This window comes from Haliotis rubra, unplaced genomic scaffold (assembly GCF_003918875.1).
Source record: "Haliotis rubra isolate DU_JTF1 unplaced genomic scaffold, ASM391887v1 Scf573, whole genome shotgun sequence".
NCBI lineage: Eukaryota > Metazoa > Mollusca > Gastropoda > Lepetellida > Haliotidae > Haliotis > Haliotis rubra.
Window position 1 is genome coordinate 92,388 of NW_025767272.1, and position 21,522 is coordinate 113,909.

The 21,522-nt window shown below is 41.3% G+C and overlaps 1 protein-coding gene across 1 annotated transcript; it reads left to right on the forward strand.

Moving 5' to 3' along the window:
• Positions 1-1,540: 1,540 nt before the first annotated feature.
• On the forward strand, positions 1,541-9,346 carry LOC124254518 (scavenger receptor class F member 1-like). The gene is made up of 5 exons (XM_046688335.1): positions 1,541-1,617; positions 5,793-5,851; positions 6,089-6,697; positions 8,658-8,772; positions 9,083-9,346. The coding sequence occupies exons 2-5, from the start codon at positions 5,800-5,802 to the stop codon at positions 9,312-9,314; spliced, it is 1,008 nt and encodes a 335-aa protein (XP_046544291.1). The 5' UTR covers positions 1,541-1,617; positions 5,793-5,799; the 3' UTR covers positions 9,315-9,346.
• The last annotated feature ends 12,176 nt before the right edge of the window (positions 9,347-21,522 follow it).

Genomic DNA, 21,522 nt, shown 5'->3' on the forward strand with positions numbered 1-21,522 from the left:
CGAATGCAATTACGTCATCGAACAATTCAAGTGACGTCACAACAGAAAGTAACGATATTCGACCTTGGCCTTTGACAAGACCATAGCCTGCAACATGTCAAACTATGTCAGTGTTCGGTTTTGGTCCATCAACAGCCTTAATAGTGCAATTGTTAATGTTAGCACCAACAAGAAAGCCAATATTACCGCTATTAAAAGCGGGAATTCGGGTTGCTTTGACTTGTTTGACCCAGAATATCTGCCAGTTAAAAGCCAATTAATGTCGAATGAACCGTAAGCCCACGCACCCACTATGACGTCAATTGACAAAAGAACTGATAGTGGCCCGTCGTTAAGGTTGAGCGGTCCAATATCATTTGCAGCGGCCGGAAATTTCTGATAATGGGAGGGCCGTTTCATGATTGTAACAATGCAATCAGCTATCAAAGTATATACACCTCACATGTAGATTCGTTACACACGACACATACAACATTAATGACGATACATATTCCAATGTACACAGCAATATTGCTGAGTGCGGCGTTAAACAACAAACCAACACGCTCACCAAGCCAAAAGTTAGAACCTTAGAACCAAGAAGACCTGATAGCATATCCTCGTCCGTTATGATCACATCATTCTCATTTGCCAATATCGTATAGATAAAAACATACGCCAGACCCCCAATCCGCTACTTTTTTTGTCAGAGTATAATTGTACTGTCATTATATGTTTGTTTATGTGTAACATATGTTATATTTGGGATTACACTTTCTTAGTGAAGTACAGATTCTTGTACTTTTGTAGGGTTGAGTCCCATCTGGGATTCGAACCCACATCCTCAGAGTCAGGCACCAACAAAAGTACTAGAATCTGTCAGGTGAGGTGAAATTGGGTTTAACGTCGTACTTCAGAATATTTCGCATATATGACGTGTGTGTATGTGCGACGTGTGTGTATGTGTATGTGCGGCTGCTTGTACTAGCCCAGACTAAAGCTGGTTTTATAGTGCTAGCCCACTGAGATACCATGCCGCAGTGAAGCATGAATACCCCACTCAGACACATTATACTGACTCCGAGCCGACCAGTCCTTGTTGTACCCATTAATGCCGAGCGCCAGGCAGGGACCAACAAGCACTATATTTGAACGTCTTTTGGTATGACGCGGTCGGGGATCAAACCCGCGACCTTCCGCTCTCCGGGCGGACGCTGTAACCACTACACCACGGAGGCGGTCACTAGAATCTGTACTTTACTAAGTTACATTTGATTACATTCTAAATGACACAGTGTAATATTTTATGTGTAACCAGCAACCTAATACACAGTACGGAAGTGAACTATTTCCGTCTTCATTTCCCAGAAACTCATCACTTCATATGACTACACGGACAACAATGTTAAACATGTGGACATCCATGTCAACACACACAAACTGAGGCAACTGCTTCTGTCAGCATTTCCTGAAGTTATGATATCTGTTAACAATGCACGTACTTCCTGTAAAGGCGGAATAAGCAACACAGTTGAACTATATCCTAACATAACTATACATTATAGAAGGACATTGAATTGTCCGAGTCCCTTAGAGATGTTCGGATGAGAACCTTGCTGCTGTTGAAAGTTCTAACAGGTATGTGTCCTAGCATATGTTCTGCTCCTTAACAATGTTTTCTTTGCAGTGCCTCACATATGTGTGTGTGTGTCTGTTCGTTTGTTGTTGTTTTGTTGTTGTTGTTTTTTTTGTGTTGTTGTTGTTGTTGTTGTTTTTTTTTGTTTGTTTTGTTTTGTGTGTGTTTGTGTGTGTGCGTGCGTGTGCGTGTGCGTGCGTGCGTCCGTGTGTGTGTGTGTACCCCTCATACTCCCTACCATTCACCTGATGAAGGAGTAAGCATACACTCCGAAACGTGGTGTTATTCACAATAAAAAAGTTGACATCCATAAATCTTGCTTTTCCTAAACATTAGTTTGTTCCTCTTTTTTACAATGAGGTATCGTTACAATTCAAATCTAATACTCATTGATTGTCTATTTTTGATATATTCATGTTTTGAGTCAAGAATACAGGGATGTCTGCACATATGAATTGTCAACTCTACTCTGCGTCATCCTTCTCCAATTGTGATCCTTGTCTTTGATGCTGTATTGCATCTAGAACATCATACATGACAATGGAGTTGACTTTAAGCCCGAATAAATAGAATATATTTTTCTGAAGCGAAATAGCTATCGTCATTTACTGCTTCGTTCCTGTTCTGCTTGTAATGTGTATACATTTCAGACACAGTATGATCTCTGTCCTTTGTTCACATTTCAGACAAAGCATGGCTTTCTCTATCTTATTTCTACATTTCAGAGACAGTATGACCTCCTCTGCCTTTTGTCCACATTTCAGACACATTATGACCACTGCCTTTTCTCCACATTTCAGACACTTCATGACCTTCTCTGTCTTTTGTCTACATTTCAGACACAGTATGACCTTCTCTGTAATTTGTCTACATTTCAGACACAGTATGACCTCCTCTGCCTTTTGTCCACATTTCAGACACAGTATGACCTCTGCCTTTTCTCCACATTTCAGAATTCAGACTTCTCTGTTTTTTAATGACCTTCTCTGTCTTTTGTCTACATTTCAGACACAGTATGACCTTCTCTGTCTTTTTGTCCACATTTCAGACACTGTATGACCTTTCTGTCTTTTCTCCACATTTCAGACACAGTATGACCTTCTCTGTCTTTTGTCTACATTTCAGACACAGTATGACCTTCTCTGTCATTTGTCTACATTTCAGACACAGTGTGACCTCTGTCTTTTGTCAACATTTTAGGACACGGTATGACCTTCTCTGTCATTTGTCTCCATTTAAGACACAGTGTGACCTTCTCTGTCTTTTGTTTACATTTAAGACACAGTATGACCTTCTCTGTCTTTTGTCTACATTTCAGACACAGCATGACATTCTCTGTCTTTTTTCTACATTTCAGACACAGTGTGACCTTCTCTGTCTTTTGTCTACATTTCAGACACAGTATGACCTTCTCTGTCTTTTGTCCACATTTCAGACACAGCATGACCTTCTCTGTCTTTTTTGTCTACATTTCAGACACAGTATGACCTCTGTCTTTTGTCTACATTTCAGACACAGTATGACCTTCTCTGTCTTTTGTCGACATTTCAGACACAGTATGACCTTCTCTGTCTTTTGTCTACATTTCAGACACAGTATGACCTCTGTCTTTTGTCAACATTTTAGGACACGGTATGACCTTCTCTGTCATTTGTCTCCATTTAAGACACAGTGTGACCTTCTCTGTCTTTTGTATACATTTAAGACACAGTATGACCTTCTCTGTCTTTTGTCTACATTTCAGACACAGCATGACATTCTCTGTCTTTTTTCTACATTTCGGACACAGTGTGACCTTCTCTGTCTTTTGTCTACATTTCAGACACAGTATGACCTTCTCTGTCTTTTGTCCACATTTCAGACACAGTATGACCTTCACTGTCTTTTTTCTAGATTTCAGACACAGTATGACCTTCTCTGTCTTTTGTCTACATTTCAGACACAGCATGACCTTCTCTGTCTTTTGTCGACATTTCAGACACAGTGCATGACCTTCTCTGTCTTTTGTCTACATTTCAGACACAGTATGACCTTCTCTGTCTTTGTCTACATTTCAGACACTTCATGACCTTCTCTGTCTTTTTGTCTACATTTCAGACACAGTATGACCTTCTCTGTCTGTCCTTTTTTCCTACATTTCAAACACTTCATGACCTTCTCTATCTTTTGTCTACATTTCAGACACAGTATGACCTCTGTCTTTTGTCTAAATTTCAGACACAGCATGACCTTCTCTGTCTTTTGTCTACATTTCAGACACAGTATGACTTTCTCTGTCTTTTGTCTACATTTCAGACACAGTATGACCTTCTCTGTCTTTTTTCTACATTTCAGACACAGTGTGACCACTGTCTGTTGTCTACATTTCAGACACAGTGTAACCTTCTCTGTCTTTTTCCACATTTCAGACACATTATGACCTTCTCTCTCTTTTATCCACATTTCAAACATAGTGTGACCTCTGTCTTTTCTCTACTATTGAGACACTTCATGACCTTCTCTGTCTTTTCTTTACATTTCAGACACAGTATGACCTTATCTGTCGTGTGTCCACATTACAGACACAGTTTGACCTTCTCTGTCTTTTGTCTACATTTGAGAAACAGTGTAACCATCTCTGTCACTTGTCTACATTCAAACACAGTATGACCTGTGCCTTTTCTCTACGATTCAGACACTTCATGACCTTCTCTGTCTTTTGTCTACATTTCATACACAGTATGACCTTCTCTATCATTTGTCTACATTTCAGACACAGTATGACCTTCTCTGTCATTTGTCGACATTTCAAACACAGTATGACCTTCTCTGTCTTTTGTCGACATTTCAAACACAGTATGACGTTCTCTGTCATTTGTCTACATTTCATACACAGTATGACCTTCTCTGTCATTTGTCGACATTTCAGACACAGTATGACCTTCTCTGCCTTTTCTCCACATTTCAGACACTTCATGACCTTCTCTGTCTTTTGTCGACATTTCAGACACAGCATGACCTTCTCTGTCTTTTGTCAACATTTCATACACAGTATGACCTTCTCTGTCATTTGTCTACATTTCAGACACTTCATGACCTTCTCTGTCTTTTTGTCTACATTTCAGACACAGCATGACCTTCTCTGTCATTTGTCTACATTTCAGACACAGTATGACCTCCTCTGCCTTTTGTCCACATTTCAGACACATTATGACCTCTGCCTTTTCTCCACATTTCAGACACTTCATGACCTTCTCTGTCTTTGTCTACATTTCAGAGACAGTATGACCTTCTCTGTCATTTGTCTACATTTCAGACACAGCATGACCTTCTCTGTCATTTGTCTACATTTCATACACAGTATGACCTTCTCTGTCTTTTGTCCACATTTCAGACACAGTATGACCTTCTCTGTCATTTGTCTACATTTCAGACACAATATGACCTTCTCTGTCATTTGTCTACTTTTCAGACACAGTATGACCTCCTCTGCCTTTTGTCCACATTTCAGACACATTATGACCTCTGCCTTTTCTCCAGATTTCAGACACTTTATGACCTTCTCTGTCTTTTGTCTACATTTCAGTCACAGTATGACCTTCTCTGTCATTTGTCTACATTTCAGACACAGCATGACCTTCTCTGTCTTTTGTTTACATTTCAGACACAGTGTGACCTCCTTTGTCATTTGTCTACATTTCAGACACTGAATGCCCTTCTCTGTCTTTTGTCTACATTTCAAACACAATGTGACCTCTGCCGTTCCTCTACATTTGAGACACTTCATGACCTTCTCTTTCTTTTGTCTTCATTTCAGACACAGTATGACGTTCTCGGTCGTTTGTCCACATTTCAGGCACAGTATGACCTTCACTGTCTTTTTTCTACATTTCAAACACAGTATGACCTCTGCCTTTTCTCTTCAATTCTGACACTTCATGACCTTCTCTGTCTTTTGTCTACATTTCAGACACATTGTGACCTACTCTGTCGTTTGTCTACATTTCAGACACAGTATGACCTTCTCTGTCGTGTGTCAACATTTCAGACACAGTTTGGCCTTCTCTGTCGTATGTCAACATTTCAGACACAGTGTGACCTCTGCCTTTTGTCTACATTTCAGACACAGTATGACCTTCTCTGTCGTGTGTCAACATTTCAGACACAGTGTGACCTCTGCCTTTTGTCTACATTTCAGAAACAGTATGACCTTCTCTGTATTCCTGAGCATTGCGTTCATGGTAATTGCAACAAAAGGTAAGCTGATTAGTTGTGTCTATCTCAAATGTGTCAACCTTTGAATGTTTTTCATTTGTTATGACCGACTAATGTGGGAATTCGGGCCCCTCCGTATCAAAGTACATGCAGTCTCCTAATCTTTCTAATACTGTCAGTTACTTTAAGGAAATAAAGAAAATGTAATATTAGTACGATTGCACCTCACTGTGTAAATATCGGTGTGTGGCATTTCATCAAAACCGTTAATATTTTCAGCTGGTCCGTGCTTGGACAACCAGCACTGTTCTGACTGTGACAACACGACGGGACATTGCCTCACTCAGTGTGACACGGGGTACTTTGATCTGAAATGTTTCTCTGTGTGCGATGGGCATTGTAAAGGTAATCTGTGTTATCAATCTGCCGAGGGTAGTGGACGGTGCACCGAGGGTTGTGAGCCAGGATATCAAGGCCAGAGATGCAACATACCATGTGACAGTCCAGGAGATAACTGTACAGCATGTCCAGGTGGTTGTGATGGAGGATATTGTCAGCTGGGCTCATCCTGTGTGTCTGGATGTGTAGGCTCCTACTACGGGACTGGCTGCAACATACCATGTGACAGTCCAGGAGGTAACTGTACAGCATGTCCAGGTGGTTGTGATGCAGGATATTGTCAGCTGGAGTCATCTTGTGTGTCTGGATGTGTAGACTCCTACTACGGGAATAGCTGCTACAACACATGCAGTACTAACTGTCGTCGGAATCCTTTCACCCTAGAAGATCAGTCTTCAGTGATGACACAGAGTGATTGTCACAGGAAAAGTGGTGATTGTTTCTTCGGGTGTAAACATGGTTGGCATGGCCCACGATGTTCATCTCAGTGTAAGTATTCAGCTGGCACGGTGGGTAGCCAAGTTTTGGTCTCGCTCGTCCGCCGTGATCAACATTGCTGTGAATTTTGACTCTAAAAGCGATATTGCGTAAAACGTAAAACTAAACTGATTCACTCATATAGCCGAAATACTGCTGAGAGGGGCACTAAAAAGCAAATAGAGAAAAATACTGTTTCTTCCTGGAACATCTTCTACACGTAACTGTTAGATTATCATCGGTGATATCATTAGTGGCACATGAGTTTTATCTCGGTGATATCATCAATGGTATCCTCAGTTGTATCGTAAGTGATACTAACAGTGGCGTCATCAGCTGTATCATAAGTTGTATAGGTGATATCATCAGTGGTATCATAAGTTATATAGGTGATATCATCAGTGGTATCATATGTTATATAGGTGATATCATCAGTAGTATCATAAGTTATATAGGTGATATCATCAGTAGTATCATAAGTTATATAGGGGATATCATCAGCTGTATCAAAAGTTATATAGGGGATATCATCAGTGGTATCATAAGTTATATAGGGGATATCATCAGCTGTGTCATAAGTAATTATAGGTGATATCACTGATATCATAAGTTATATAGGTGATATCATCAGTGGTATCATAAGTGATATAGGTGATATCATCACTGATATCATAAGTTATATAGGGGATATCATCAGCTGTATCATACGTAATATAGGTGATATCATCACTGATATCATAAGTTATATAGGTGATATCATTGTATCATAAGTTATATAGGTGATATCATCAGCTGTATCATAAGTTATATAGGTGATATCATCAGTGGTATCATAAGTTATATAGGGGATATCAGCAGTGGTATCATAAGTTATATAGGGGATATCATCAGCTGTGTCATAAGTAATATAGGTGATATCATCACTGATATCATAATTTATATAGGTGATATCATCAGTGGTATCATAAGTGATATAGGTGATATCATCATTGATATCATAAGTTATATAGGTGATATCATCAGTGGTATCATAAGTTATATAGGTGATATCAGTGGTATCATAAGTTATATAGGTGATATCATCAGTAGTATCATAAGTTATATAGGTGATATCATCAGTAGTATCATAAGTTATATAGGTGATATCATCGGTGGTATCATAAGTTATATAGGGGTTATCGTCAGTGGTATCATTAGTTATATAGGGGATATCATCAGCTGTGTCATAAGTAATATAGGTGATATCATCACTGATATCATAATTTATATAGGTGATATCATCATTGTATCATAAGTGATATAGGTGATATCATCATTGATATCATAAGTTATATAGGGGATATCATCAGCTGTATCATAAGTAATATAGGTGATATCATCACTGATATCATAAGTTATATAGGTGATATCATTGTATCATAAGTTATATAGGTGATATCATCAGCTGTATCATAAGTGATACAGGTGATATCATCATTGTATCATATGTTATATAGGTGATATCAGTGGTATCATAAGTTATACAGGTGATATCATCAGTGTACCATATGTTATATAGGTGATATCATCAGTGGTATCATAAGGCATATAAGTTATATCATCAGCTGTATCATAAGGCATATGCGATATCATCAGCTGTATCATAAGTTATATAGGTGATATCATCAGCTGTATCATATGGCATTTAAGTGATATCATCAGCTGTATCATAAGCATATGTGATATCATTAGCTGTATCATATGTTATATAGGTGATATCATCAGCTGTATCACAAAGCATATGTGATATCATCAGCTGTATCATAAGGCATAGAAGTGATATCATCAGTGGTATCATAAGGCATATAGGTGATATCTTTAATGGTATCATAAGCTATGTAAGTGATATCTTCACTGATATATACTTTGTTATGAAGCATGCCACAAATGCTCCAGATTATTTTCCATTGTTTTGCACATATATGTTTGCCAGATGATCGCACCGAAACCATCAAGGCCATGCTGACTGTGGGACTACCGACAACAGCAATATTCGTAATCATATTGGCTGTTTGCTGTCGGTTCTGCAAATGCAGGTGCTGTCGACGGTAAGCCTGGGATCTAGTTCGTGCTGATATCCGAATTGAAGCAAAGTACTCAGGGGCGGTGGGGTAGCCTAGTGGCGAAAGCGTTCGCTCGTCACGCCGAAGACCCGGGTTCGATTCCCCACATGGGTCCAATGTGTGAAGCCCATTTCTGGTGTCCCCCGCCGTGATATTGCTGGAATATTGCTAAAAGCGGCGTAAAACCAAACTCACTCACTCACTCACCCTATGGGAAACTTGTAAATATAAATATGACTTCTGGCTTATGTTTCCTTGTGAACAATGCATTAACAATTTTTCCCTAACATCACAGTGGCAGCCGGGCAGAACCTGTCTGGGAGAACAGCGAGATCAGCCAGGACTCGGAGTGGTCGCTTGAAGCTGACCAGTGTCCCTCAAGGATGGACCAACAAGAGCATCATAGGAACCAAGGCGTAGGATGTGAGATGTATGATGTAGTGTACAGCTCTCCTGAAGAAGGGCCCGTCTCAGATAGACGTGAGCTGCATGGAGGGTACAGCTATCCTAAAGAAGCACCCGTCTGATAGACGTGAGCTGCATGGAGGGTACAGCTCTCCTAAAGAAGGACCCGTCTCAGACAGACGTAATGTAGCGTACAGTTCACCTGTATATACAGGTGAGGCAGCTGTGAGATATATATCTCCAATTCAGGGCAAACGCGTCTACTGAGTCGACACAAACATTGCAACATTCCTCCTAACAAGAGATACATTTTGTTTGATCGGTATTCTAGAAGATCCTGAGTCAAAAGGTGCCAATTAGCCTGTTGTTACTACTTCATCCTCCTTGTTCATTGGCTTCATCACGTGATCTATTGTTGGTCTAAGTCCCCTACTGGCCTGTTACAATTATGTACCACATGTTATTCAATTACCTGCTGTTGTTTATGTAAATCTGCTGCTTGTCATAACATACCATGTATATATGCTCCTCACCAATTGGTTGTAGTCACTCTTATCTTCATAACGATGTTAGAATCTACATCGAAACGTTGCTCTATGCAATAGATCAAGAAGTTGTTACCCGTGAAGATCTGGGTTAGAATATTGATCTTCAGTAACCCATGCTTGTCGTAAGAGGCGACTAGCGGGATCGGGTGGTCAGGCTCGCTGACTTGGTTGACACATGTCATCGGTTCCCAATTGCGCAGATCGATGCTCATGCTGTTGGTCACTGGATTGTCTGGTCCAGACTCGATTATTTACATACCGCCGTCATATAGCTGGAATATTGCTGAGTGCGGCGTAAAACTCAAATCACTCATCCAAGAAGTTGTCATCCATAAAGTTGTATGTTTCATTTTGAAGAGACGCTCTCTATTTCCTGAACAGATCACATCCCAATTTTGTTTCTGTAAAAATAAACTTTGTTTGATTCTTAATGTACGCATGTTCGATGTTTGAATTTCTTTAACGTCAAATAAAGTGCCTCCTTGAATACGAGGCATTTACTTTGATAGGTACGGGTAGGCACTGTGAGTGGAGAGGAGCGGGTGGAAGTGGTGGGGGTGGGGTGGGGTGGGGTGTGTGTAGTGTACTGTAGTGTAGTGTGTAGTGTGGCGTAGTGTAGTGTAGTGCAGTGTAATGGAATGGAGTGGAGTGGAGCGGAGCGGAGTGGAGAGTGGTGAGGGTGGGGTGGGGTGTGTAGTGTATTGGAGTGGAGCGTAGTGTAGTGTAGTGTAGTGTAGTGTAGTGTAGTGGAATGGAATGGAGCGGAGTGGAGTAGAGAGCGGTGGGGTGGGGTGTGTAGTGTAGTGTATTGGAGTGGAGCGTAGTGTAGTGTAGTGTAGTGTAGTGTAGTGTAGTGTAGTGTAGTGTGGTGTAGTGTAGTGTAGCTTGTAGTGGAATGGAATGGAGTGGAGTGGAGGGAGAGTGGAGAGTGGTGGGGTTGGGGTGGGAGTGGTTGTGTGAGTGGAGAGGGGTGGGGGTGGGTGTAGTGTAGTGCAGTGTAGTGGAATGGAGTGGAGGTGGAGAGTGGTGGGTGTGGGGTGGGGGTGTGGTGTAGAAGTAGTGTAGTGTAGTGTGTAGTGTAGTGCAGTGTAGTGGAATGGAGTGGAGTGGAGTGGAGAGTGGTGGGGTGTGGTGTGTGAGTGTGGTGTAGTGGGGACAGGGGGTGGGGTGGGTGGTGTAGTGTAGTGTAGTGTAGTGTAGTGGGTGTGTGGTGTGTGGTGTAGTGTAGTGTAGTGAAGTGGGGAAGGGGTGTGTGGTGTATTGTAGTGTATTGAAGTGTAGTGTGAAGAGTGTAGTGTAGTGTAGTGTAGTGTAGTGTAGTGTAGTGTAGTGTAGTGTAGTGTAGTGTAGGCGTGGGGTGTGTGGTGTGGTGTAGTCTAGTGTAGTGTAGTGTAGTGTAGTGGGAGTAGGGTGTGTGGTGTAGTGTAGTGCAATGTAGTGGAATGGGAATGGAGCCAGTGGAGAGTGGAGAAGGTAGGGGTAGGGTGGTGTGGGTGGTGTAGTGTAATGTAGAAGTAGTGTAGTGTAGTGTAGTGTAGTGTGAGTGTAGTGTGGTGAGTGTAGTGTAGTGTAGTGTAGTGTAGTGAGGGGTGGGGTAGGGTGTGGGGTGTAGTGTAGTGTAATAGGGGTGGGGTGTATGATGTAGTGTGAGTGTAGTGTAGTGTAACTTGAGAATGGAGTGAGAGTGGAGTGGAGAGAGTGAAGGGGTGGGGTGTGTGGTGTAGTTTAGTGTAGTGTAGTGTAGTGTAGTGGGGTAGGGGTGTGTGTGTTGTAGTGTAGTGGGGGTGGGGGTGTGGTGTGGTGTAGTGTAGTATGTAGTAGTGTAGTGGGTGTGGGGTGTGTGGTGTAGTGTAGTGTAGTGTAGTGGGGGGTAGTGGGTGTGTGGTGTAGTGTAGTCTAGTGTAGTGGGGGTGGGGTGTGTGGTGTGTAGTGTAGTCTAGTGTAGTGGGGGTGGGGTGGTGTGTGGTGTAGTGTAGTGGGGTAGTGGTGTGTGGTGTAGTGTAGTGTAGTGTGTAGTAGGGATGGGGTGTGTGGTGTAGTGTAGTGGGGATGGGGTGTGTGGTGTAGTGTAGTGTAGTGTAGTGTAGTAGAGGTGGGGTGTGTGGTGTAGTGTGAGTGTAGTGTAGTAGAGGTGGGGTGTGTGGTGTAGTGTAGGTATGTAGTGTGAGTGTGTAGTAGGGGTGGGGTGTGTGGTGTAGTGTAGTGTAGTGTAGTGGGGGTGGGGTGTGTGGTGTAGTGTAGTGTAGTGTGTAGTGTAGTAGAGGTGGGTAGTGTGTGGTGTAGTGTAGTGTAGTGTAGTGGGGGTGGGGTGTGTGGTGTAGTGTAGTGTAGTCTAGTGTAGTAGTGGTGGGGTGGGGTGTGTGGTGTAGTGTAGTCTAGTGTAGTGGGTGTGTGGTAGGTGGTGTAGTGTAGTCTAGTGTAGTGAGGGGTGGGGGTGGGTGTGGTGTAGTGTAGTCTAGTGTAGTAGAGGGTGGGGTGTGTGGTGAAGTGTAGTCTAGTGTAGTGGGGTGTGTGAGGGTGGGTGGTGTAGTGTAGTGTAGTGTAGTGTAGTGTAGTGTAGTGTAGTGTAGTGTAGTGTAGTGCAGTGTGTAGTGGAATTGAGCAGAGCAAGGAAAGAAGGTAGAGAGTGGGGTGTGGTGTGTGGTGTGTGGTGTAGTGTAGTGTAGTATAGTGTAGTGGGGTGTGTAGTGTAGTGTAGTGTAGTGTAGTGGGGTGTGTGGTGTAGTGTAGTGTAGTGTAGTGAAGTAGGAAGAGGTGTGTGTGTAGTGTAGTGCAATGTAGTGTAGAATGTGAGTGCAGAGCAGAGTGGAGAGTGAGGTAGGGTGTGGTGTGGTGTGTGGTGTAGTGTAGTGTAGTGTAGTGTAGTGTAGTGTAGTGTAGTGTAGTGTAGTGAGTAGGTGTGTATGTGAGTGTAGTGTAGTGTAGTAGGGGTGTGAGGTAGGGTGTGTGGTGTAGTGTAGTGTAGTGTGAGTGTAGTGTAGTGGGGTGTGAGTGTAGTGTAGTGTAGTGTAGTGTAGTGTAGTAGAAGGTAGGGTGTGTGGTGTAGTGGGGTGTAGTGTAGTGTAGTGTAGTGAGTGGTGAGAAAGTGGGAGTGTGTAGTAGTGTAGTGTAGTGGAAGTGGGTAGGGTGTGTGATGTAGTGTAGTGCAGTGTAGTGTAATGGAATGGAGGCAGGCAGAGTGAGAGAAAGATGGAGAGGTGAAATTGAGGTGTGGTGTGTGGTGTGTGGTGTAGTGTAGTGTGAGTATGTGTAGTGTAGTGTAGTGGGGTGTGTAGTGTAGTGTAGTGGGGTGTGGTGGGATGTGTGGTGTAGTGTAGTGTAGTGTAGTGTAGTGTAGTGTAGTGTGGTGTGGGTAAGGAAGTAGGGGGTAGGGGTAGGATGTGTGGTGTGGCGTAGTGTAGTGGAGTGGACTGGAGTAAGAGAAGTGGTAGGTGGGGGGTGGGGTGGAGGTGTGTGGTGTAGTGTAGCTGTAGTGGAATGGAGAATTGAGTTGAGAGATTGAAAGTGTAGTGGAGAGTGGTAGGGGTAGTGTGTGGTGTAGTGTAGTGTAATGTAGTGGAATGGAGAGGAGGAAAGTAGAGCAGAGTGGAGGAACAGTGGAGTGAGTGGGTGAGGTGGGGTGTGGGGCATGGTGTAGTGTAGCGTAGTGGAATAGAGTGGAGTAAGAGTGGAGCAGGAGAAGTGGTGGGGGTAGGGGTGGGGTGTGTGGTGTAGTGTAGTGTAAGAGTAGTGTAGTGTAGTGTAGAGTAGTGGAATGGAGTAGAGTGGAGTGGAGAGAGAATTAGAGGGTGGGTGGGGTAGGGTGCAGGTAGTGGAGTTGAGAGTGGAGGCAGTGGAGGTGGAGTGTAATGTAGTGGAATGGAATGAGAGTGGAGTGGAGAAGCAGTGGAGTGTGGGGGTGGGGTAGGTGTGTAGTAGAGGAGAGCAGAGGGGCAGGGGTGGGGTGTGCAGTATAGTGTAGTGTAGTGTATTGCAGTGTAGTGGGAATGGAGTAGAGTGGTCGGGGTGGGGTAGAAGGGGTGTGTAGTGTAGTGCAGTGCAGTGGAGAGGGGTGGGGGATGGAGCAGGGTGTAGGGTGTGTGGTGTAGTGGAGTGGAGTGGGCAGAGCAGGTGGGTTGCATGCTGAGTGTGGAGAGTGGTGGGGGTGGGGTGGGGTGAGGGGGGATGTTGAGCTGAGAGAAGTAGAGAGGGGAACCCAATTCCTGACAGCTAGAGCCCATGTTGTGACCTAGTCCGGTCTAAATAATCAAGTACCCGTGAAGATCCGGGCTGGAATTGATCTTCAGTAACCCTTGCTTGTAAGAGGCGACTGATGGGATCGGGTGGTCAGACTCGCTGACTTGGTTGACATGTCATCGTATCCAAATTGCGTAGATCGATGGTGATGATGTTGATCACAGAATTGTCCGTAATTTACCGCCCTAAAGCTGCACAAAACTGAGTGCGGCGTGAAACAACAAACCAACCAACCAAATAATCATGATATCATTGACATTTTTTTCCGATCAGGCCCTGGGGCCATGAAAGTGTCTTACAGCAAGAAATTGGTCTGAGGTTTTTAATTGGGGAAGACCCGGGTAAGAGCTGAATCATGAAACGGTGATACAGAGCTTAAATAAGTCCGTCACTAAGGTTAAGTACGCAACTTTCAGAAGCTATAAACATTTCCGGGAGCTTATTAAACATAGAAGACAAAACCACGGGGAACTTGAAAGCATCTGTTAAAAATTATAATCATGTCAAAAATTAATATAGCAAAAAATGAACATTGTTCGTCTGCTACAACTATGAACCTACATAGTAAAGAAAGGGCAACTGGACTAAACAAGGGGAGGTCACCCCGTAGAGGCAGTCATCAACAGGGAAGGTCTTCTCTTCTGCTGCTTGCACGGATGCTAAATAACGTATTTCAGCGTAGTGTTTCTTTCGATTTCACCGATCCTATGTTTTCTAAGATGCCTAGCGGTTAGAACAATCGGAAAAAAAACATTATCAGACAATAAAGGTATAGTTTTTTGATGAAGTAACGTTATCCCGTCACTGCGCCATTCTAGTGTGCCCCCTCGTAATTGAACCATTTTACATTACGTCACAATGTAAGGGACGTCACGATGCATGTCAGTTGTCATCGCCTCGTACGGCCTCCGGTGCATCCAGTTTCTTGGCTTGCAGTTGCTTCACGCAGCTAACATCACTGGTGGAAACATTACATTTATGTTTTACGACCGTTAAAATGTGTCAATTCGACTCACAAGTTTTTAGCGACACGGTAACGCTCGCAATGTTTACATTCCCACAATGCAATCGTGGAATGTCGCTTGACTACTCAGCTTCATCTGGATGTACTGATCTAAACTTACGTTGGTAGTAGAAATGCGACGTTCATATTGCCCCATATGGTTTACGTTAATGACAGATGTAATTAAAATAATTCAGAGACGATATTTAATCCGAACGTAAACCGTCATCAAACTCTTATCATTTGTTTTCTTCTGGTAACGTTCGTCTTAACGTAGGGGGACAGACACATCAATAGAACAGCGCGCCAGTTAGCCATGTGCGAGGATTCTTAATTTAGGTCACCGATACCGTCGTTTGTTTTCTGCCTTAAAGTAATCGTAATTATCTTTAGAAAGTATTAAATTTGGCATCTTAGAAAAGAAATACAGTTCGCTCTACCACCAAGTATAATGTAATAAAGCACACTTTCGCCCTGAACTATTATAATGTTAAAGCACTCGGACGCAAGCGTGCTCGTACTTTAACTATAATAGTTCAGGGCGAAAGTGTGTTTTATTACACTATACATGGTGGTAGAGCGAACTGTATTTCTTAATTCACGAGATATGTTTTCGTGGTAATGTATGCATAACAACTAAAGAAAATGGTGTTCTTAACCTACATTCTTGACTTAGTAACATTGGTGAGGATAAGTACTCCGCTTATTAGTGACGCAATGGGTCGCGTCGCCATGGAGACACGTGTACTAATAAACAATAATTGGCTAGTAATATCCCTCTACAGCGACCATGTCACGCCCACGGGCTTGAACATGACATATCATCGAAAATCTGCGCCCCCACCCACCCTCACCCAGTCACACAAGTATGCACGCCTATAATTTGAAAATTAAATGAATATATATTTGTTTAAAAAAATGAAGTTGAAGTTGGGTTTTTGAGTTGGGTTTTGCGTCACATCGGCATTATTCCAGCCATATAGTGACGGGAACAAGTTTGCATTCAAAAACATTGTAAGTACATACTCGGAATGAGTTTTATTTCAGAAACCTATCAAATTTAATGGCAGGCAATTTGTTAGTCACATTTGACAGGTACAATTTATGGTACAGATCAACTTCCCTCAGGTAGTTCACTATCAGATGAGCGCTCACGCGTAACAGTAAATTGTTCCGATAATGTGTTTGTACGTACTTTTGTCAAGGATTCATAGGCAGGCTACCCGCCGTCGCCGCATGTAGAACGCAACGTCATAGAAGAAACGTGACGTCATAGCATTGTTCATGACGTCAGGTCACCATGACAAAGTGATATTTTGTTATGTATGAAAAATATGAACCCCGATATTTTAGCCCTCGTAGGTAATAAATGTGTATAACAATATTGCAAAGTCATAGTTAAGAATAGGGACGGGTCGTGAAGTCAGCAATGTTCTGAAACAAAAAGATTTTATTTCAAGTGCGTTTATTGGTAAATACATAATAGTTCATGTTAGTGAACGCTATGTATCTTAGCTATCTTTTATGAAACCATTAAATTCCTATTTTTTGTGTGGTGAATTCCTAACATTATGTAGAAATCTATGAATATCTACACATATTCAGTATACCTTGATCTCATATAAATATACTGAAACTGAAGTTTCCCTTGGAAAGTTGTGCTTCTGCACCAATGCTTTCACAAACAATTCAATGTTTGTATCAGATTCAGAATCACTGAAAAAACCTCGTAGAGGCAGTCATCAACAGGGAAGGTCTTCTCTTCTGCTGCTTGTACGGATGCTAAATAACGTATTTCAGCGTAGTGTTTCTTTCGATTTCACCGATCCTATGTTTTCTAGGATGCCTAGCGGTTAGAACAATCGAAAAAAAAAATACATTATCAGACAATAAAGGTATAGTTTTTTGATGAAGTAACAATCGAATGACGTTATCCCGTCACTGCGCCATTCTAGTGTGCCCCTTCGTAATCCAACCATTTTACATTACGTCACAATGTAAGCGACGTCACGATGCATGTCAGTTGTCATCGCCTCGTACGGCCTCCTACAGTAAACTACTCCGGTGCATCCAGTTTCTTGGCTTGCAGTTGCTTCACGCAGCTAACATCACTGGTGGAAACATTACATTTATGTTTTACGACCGTTAAAATGTGTCATTTCGACTCACAAGTTTTTAGCGACACGGTAACGTTCGCAATGTTTACATTCCCACAATGCAATCGTGGAATGCTTGACTACTCAGCTTCATCTGGATGTACTGATCTAAACTTACGTTGGTAGTAGAAATGCGACGTTCATATTGCCCCATATGGTTTACGTTAATGACAGATGTAATTAAAATAATTCAGAGACGATATTTAATCCGAACGTAAACCGTCATCAAACTCTTATCATTTGTTTTCTTCTGGTAACGTTCGTCTTAACGTAGGGGGACAGACACATCAATAGAACAGCGCGCCAGTTAGCCATGTGCGAGGATTCTTAATTTAGGTCACCGATACCGTCGTTTGTTTTCTGCCTTAAAGTAATCGTAATTATCTTTAGAAAGTATTAAATTTGGCATCTTAGAAAATACAGTTCGCTCTACCATTAAGAATAGTGGTGTAATAAAGCACACTTTCGCCCTGAACTATTATAATGTTAAAGCACTCGGACGCAAGCGTGCTCGTACTTTAACTATAATAGTTCAGGGCGAAAGTGTGTTTTATTACACTATACATGGTGGTAGAGCGAACTGTATTTCTTAATTCACGAGATATGTTTTCGTGGTAATGTATGCATAACAACTAAAGAAAATGGTGTTCTTAACCTACATTCTTGACTTAGTAACATTGGTGAGGATAAGTACTCCGCTTATTAGTGACGCAATGGGTCGCGTCGCCATGGAGACACGTGTACTAATAAACAATAATTGGCTAGTAATATCCCTCTACAGCGACCATGTCACGCCCACGGGCTTGAACATGACATATCATCGAAAATCTGCGCCCCCACCCACCCTCACCCAGTCACACAAGTATGCACGCCTATAATTTGAAAATTAAATGAATATATATTTGTTTAAAAAAATGAAGTTGAAGTTGGGTTTTTGAGTTGGGTTTTGCGTCACATCGGCATTATTCCAGCCATATAGTGACGAGAACAAGTTTGCATTCATAAACATTGTAAGTACATACTCGGAATGAGTTTTATTTCAGAAACCTATCAAATTTAAAGGGAGGCAATTTGTTAGTCACATTTGACAGGTACAATTTATGGTACAGATCAACTTCCCTCAGGTAGTTCACTATCAGATGAGCACTCACGCGTAACAGTAAATTGTTCCGATAATGTGTTTGTACGTACTTTTGTCAAGGATTCATAGGCAGGTTACCCGCCGTCGCCGCATGTAGAACGCAACGTCATAGAAGAAACGTGACGTCATAGCATTGTTCATGACGTCAGGTCACCATGACAAAGTGATATTTTGTTTCGTATGAAAAATATGACCCCGATATTTTAGCCCTCGTAGGTTATAAATGTGTATAACAATATTGCAACGTCATAGTTAAGAATAGGGACGGGTCGTGAAGTCAACAATGTTCTGAAACAAAAAGATTTTATTTCAAGTGCGTTTATTGGTAAATACATAATAGTTCATGTTAGTGAACGCTATGTATCTTAACTATCATTTATGAAACCATTAAATTCATATTTTTTTTGTGGTGAATTCCTAACATTATGTAGAAATCTATGAATATCTATACATATTCGGTATACCTTGATCTCATATATATAAACTGAAACTGATGTTTCCCTTGGGACGTTGTGCTTCTGCACCAAAGCTTTCCCAAACAATTCAATGTTTGTATCAGAATTCAGAATCACTGAAAACACCCTCTTTGGTATGTTTTCTAAATTGTATCCACTCTTTGTTCTCTTTCATAACAAAGCTAAGGCATCATTCATAATTGTTATTAAATGGTGTTATTTGTCAAACAGCGAAAACATAATTCAATTATTTGAAGAAACGTATTCTACAGTTCACAGAGTTTGAAAAATGTTCACACTCTTTCACTTATACACCAACTCCTTTGTTCATGTTACGAAGATAGCAGACACAAACAATTATATATAAGGTTCAATTTGTTTTTAAACTTCAAAGGATTTCAAAGAGACTCCGTTCCTATTCCTAATGCAATACTCCTTACAACTTTATGTAGTATTTAAGTTGTATCGTGATATATCGTCTCTTGTGGTGATACATCGATGTATCATGGACCTTTGCGATATAAATATCCTGATATATTGTCTAAATGTGTTTTGTATCGATGCACTCGTATCGCGTAGCTGACGATGCAAACATCGATATTATCGATGAATCGTTACACCACTACATTATATAGTGTTACAGTTACATAAATTGCCGTTACAAATGGTTTAAGAATCCCCTTTGAACCAGCCAAATAGAACACAGACAAGTCTAAAATATTCAATAATACATTGAACAAACAATGAGCAAGCTACAATGAATGGCAATGCAATTGAGTCACAAATAAAAAATATTGGGTCACAAATATAAAATATTAACTCACATTTGACATTTACAGTGAGAGCAGATATACTGATTGAAGGTTGTAAACAATGACAGCAGTTGAACAGACAAGCACGGTCGGTCTTGCAATGATGATCAGACGATGACGATGGCAGACTGATGTATAAATCCAGTTATAGTCCGTTTGGCTCAAAAGCGGACCGATGAATTGCAATCTAACTCGAAAACTAATAAACATAAAATACTCAATGAAACGCTGATCATAATCAAAAAATCATACCGACTCCGTGAGGTTTTAGCAGAATTTTTGTCCTAAAAATAAAAAAGTTATTTAACAATCTATCATTAAAATACTGACACAGTTCACTATTTGTTACGAGGGAGGAATGCAGAGAAAGGGACAGCCAGGTGTTCGAGAACGGATGGAGACGGCACAGGTTAATGAATAAATAACTTTGTTTGTGAACATGCTTCTCGAACACCTGGCTGTCCCTTTCTCTGCTTTCCTCCCTCGAAACAAACAGTGAGCTGTGTCAATATTTTAATGATAGTTTGATAAACAACTTTCTTATTTTTAGGGCAAAAATTCTGCAAAATCCTCAAAGAGTGGGTATGATGTTTTGATTATGATCAGCGTTTCATTGAGTATGTTATGTTTATTAGTTTTCGACTTAGATTGCAATTCATCGGTCTGCTTTTGAGCCAAACGGACTGTATGTGAAAAGTCCGTGTGTGTGGCACCAGTCAACAACCAGCCTTGATATAGGTCCTACACAGTTCTCGAGCATTCTAGCAAAGCTCTGCTCCATCATTATTATCTCAGTACGATACCGAAAACACGTGGAACACACGGCATGATGTCAAACACGTATAAGGGAGGCAACTCTGAAACGCTATCAAAATGGCGTGCCGCTACAAATACTATTGCAACTGAACATGATGGGAGATGCGAGCCCAAACCCACATTAAACCTTTAAATATTGTGACCCATAATAACTATCATTTAATCATTAATAATACAAATTACAAAAAAAAAACCACTCTCTCATAACAATAGCTGGAATAATGCCTGTGTGACGTAACTCAACTCAACTCATTCCAAACATACCAGTGGGAATTACATCCATTTTTCAAAACGCCATTAAAATGGCGGTTGTGGCAATGTCATTCATAATAACTATCACTTAATCATTAATAATACAAATTACAAAAAAACACTCTCTCATAACAATAGCTGGAATAATGCCTGTGTGGCGCAGCTCAACTCAACTCATTCCAAAAATACCAGTGGGAGTTACATCCCTTTTTTCAAACGCCATTAAAATGGCGGTTGTGGCAATGTCATTCGCTTAGAGTGCACGTTTCAGATTCTAAAGTTCGAGTTCGAGACCATGCTACTAATAATTAAATATGAAGGTTGGTAAACTTGGCTTGTGTGTTTGGGTTATATTAAGGCTGGATGACCTGCTGAGGACCAGAATTGCCAATTGAGGCCCGTTTGGATTATACCATCCTCGATAATCTCCAGGATAGATATACGTTACAATCACTATCCACTATACCCTGGATGCATCCACGGCTTGGCCCGATAATTACATTACCTCCCTTTGCTGGCTCTGCATTCTCACAGTAGCCAATCAGTTAAGCCGCCGTTACATCCGAGCTTGCCAGTATCAACAATTAAATTAAATTCTATATTTACCTTTAGCTGTGCAGGTAATCGGTTGTGAACATGAAAATAGACAATCTTAGTACAGACAGGGTGGTTGGTTTGGTACAATATATAAACAAACAAAAGGAGAACATACAAACACATTTTACAGTAAAGTTAGTCTTAACTGTGAAGCCTTGAATAGGAATTTACACAGATTACAGAGTGGCTTAACATTTTGGAAACTCAAGAGCTGGACAAGTTTGAAACTGATGGGTTTTTCCAATAGTAAGGCTTAAATTACAATTTCCTTAAATCTTGATAAACAGGACATTTTAATACAAAACGGAATTCAT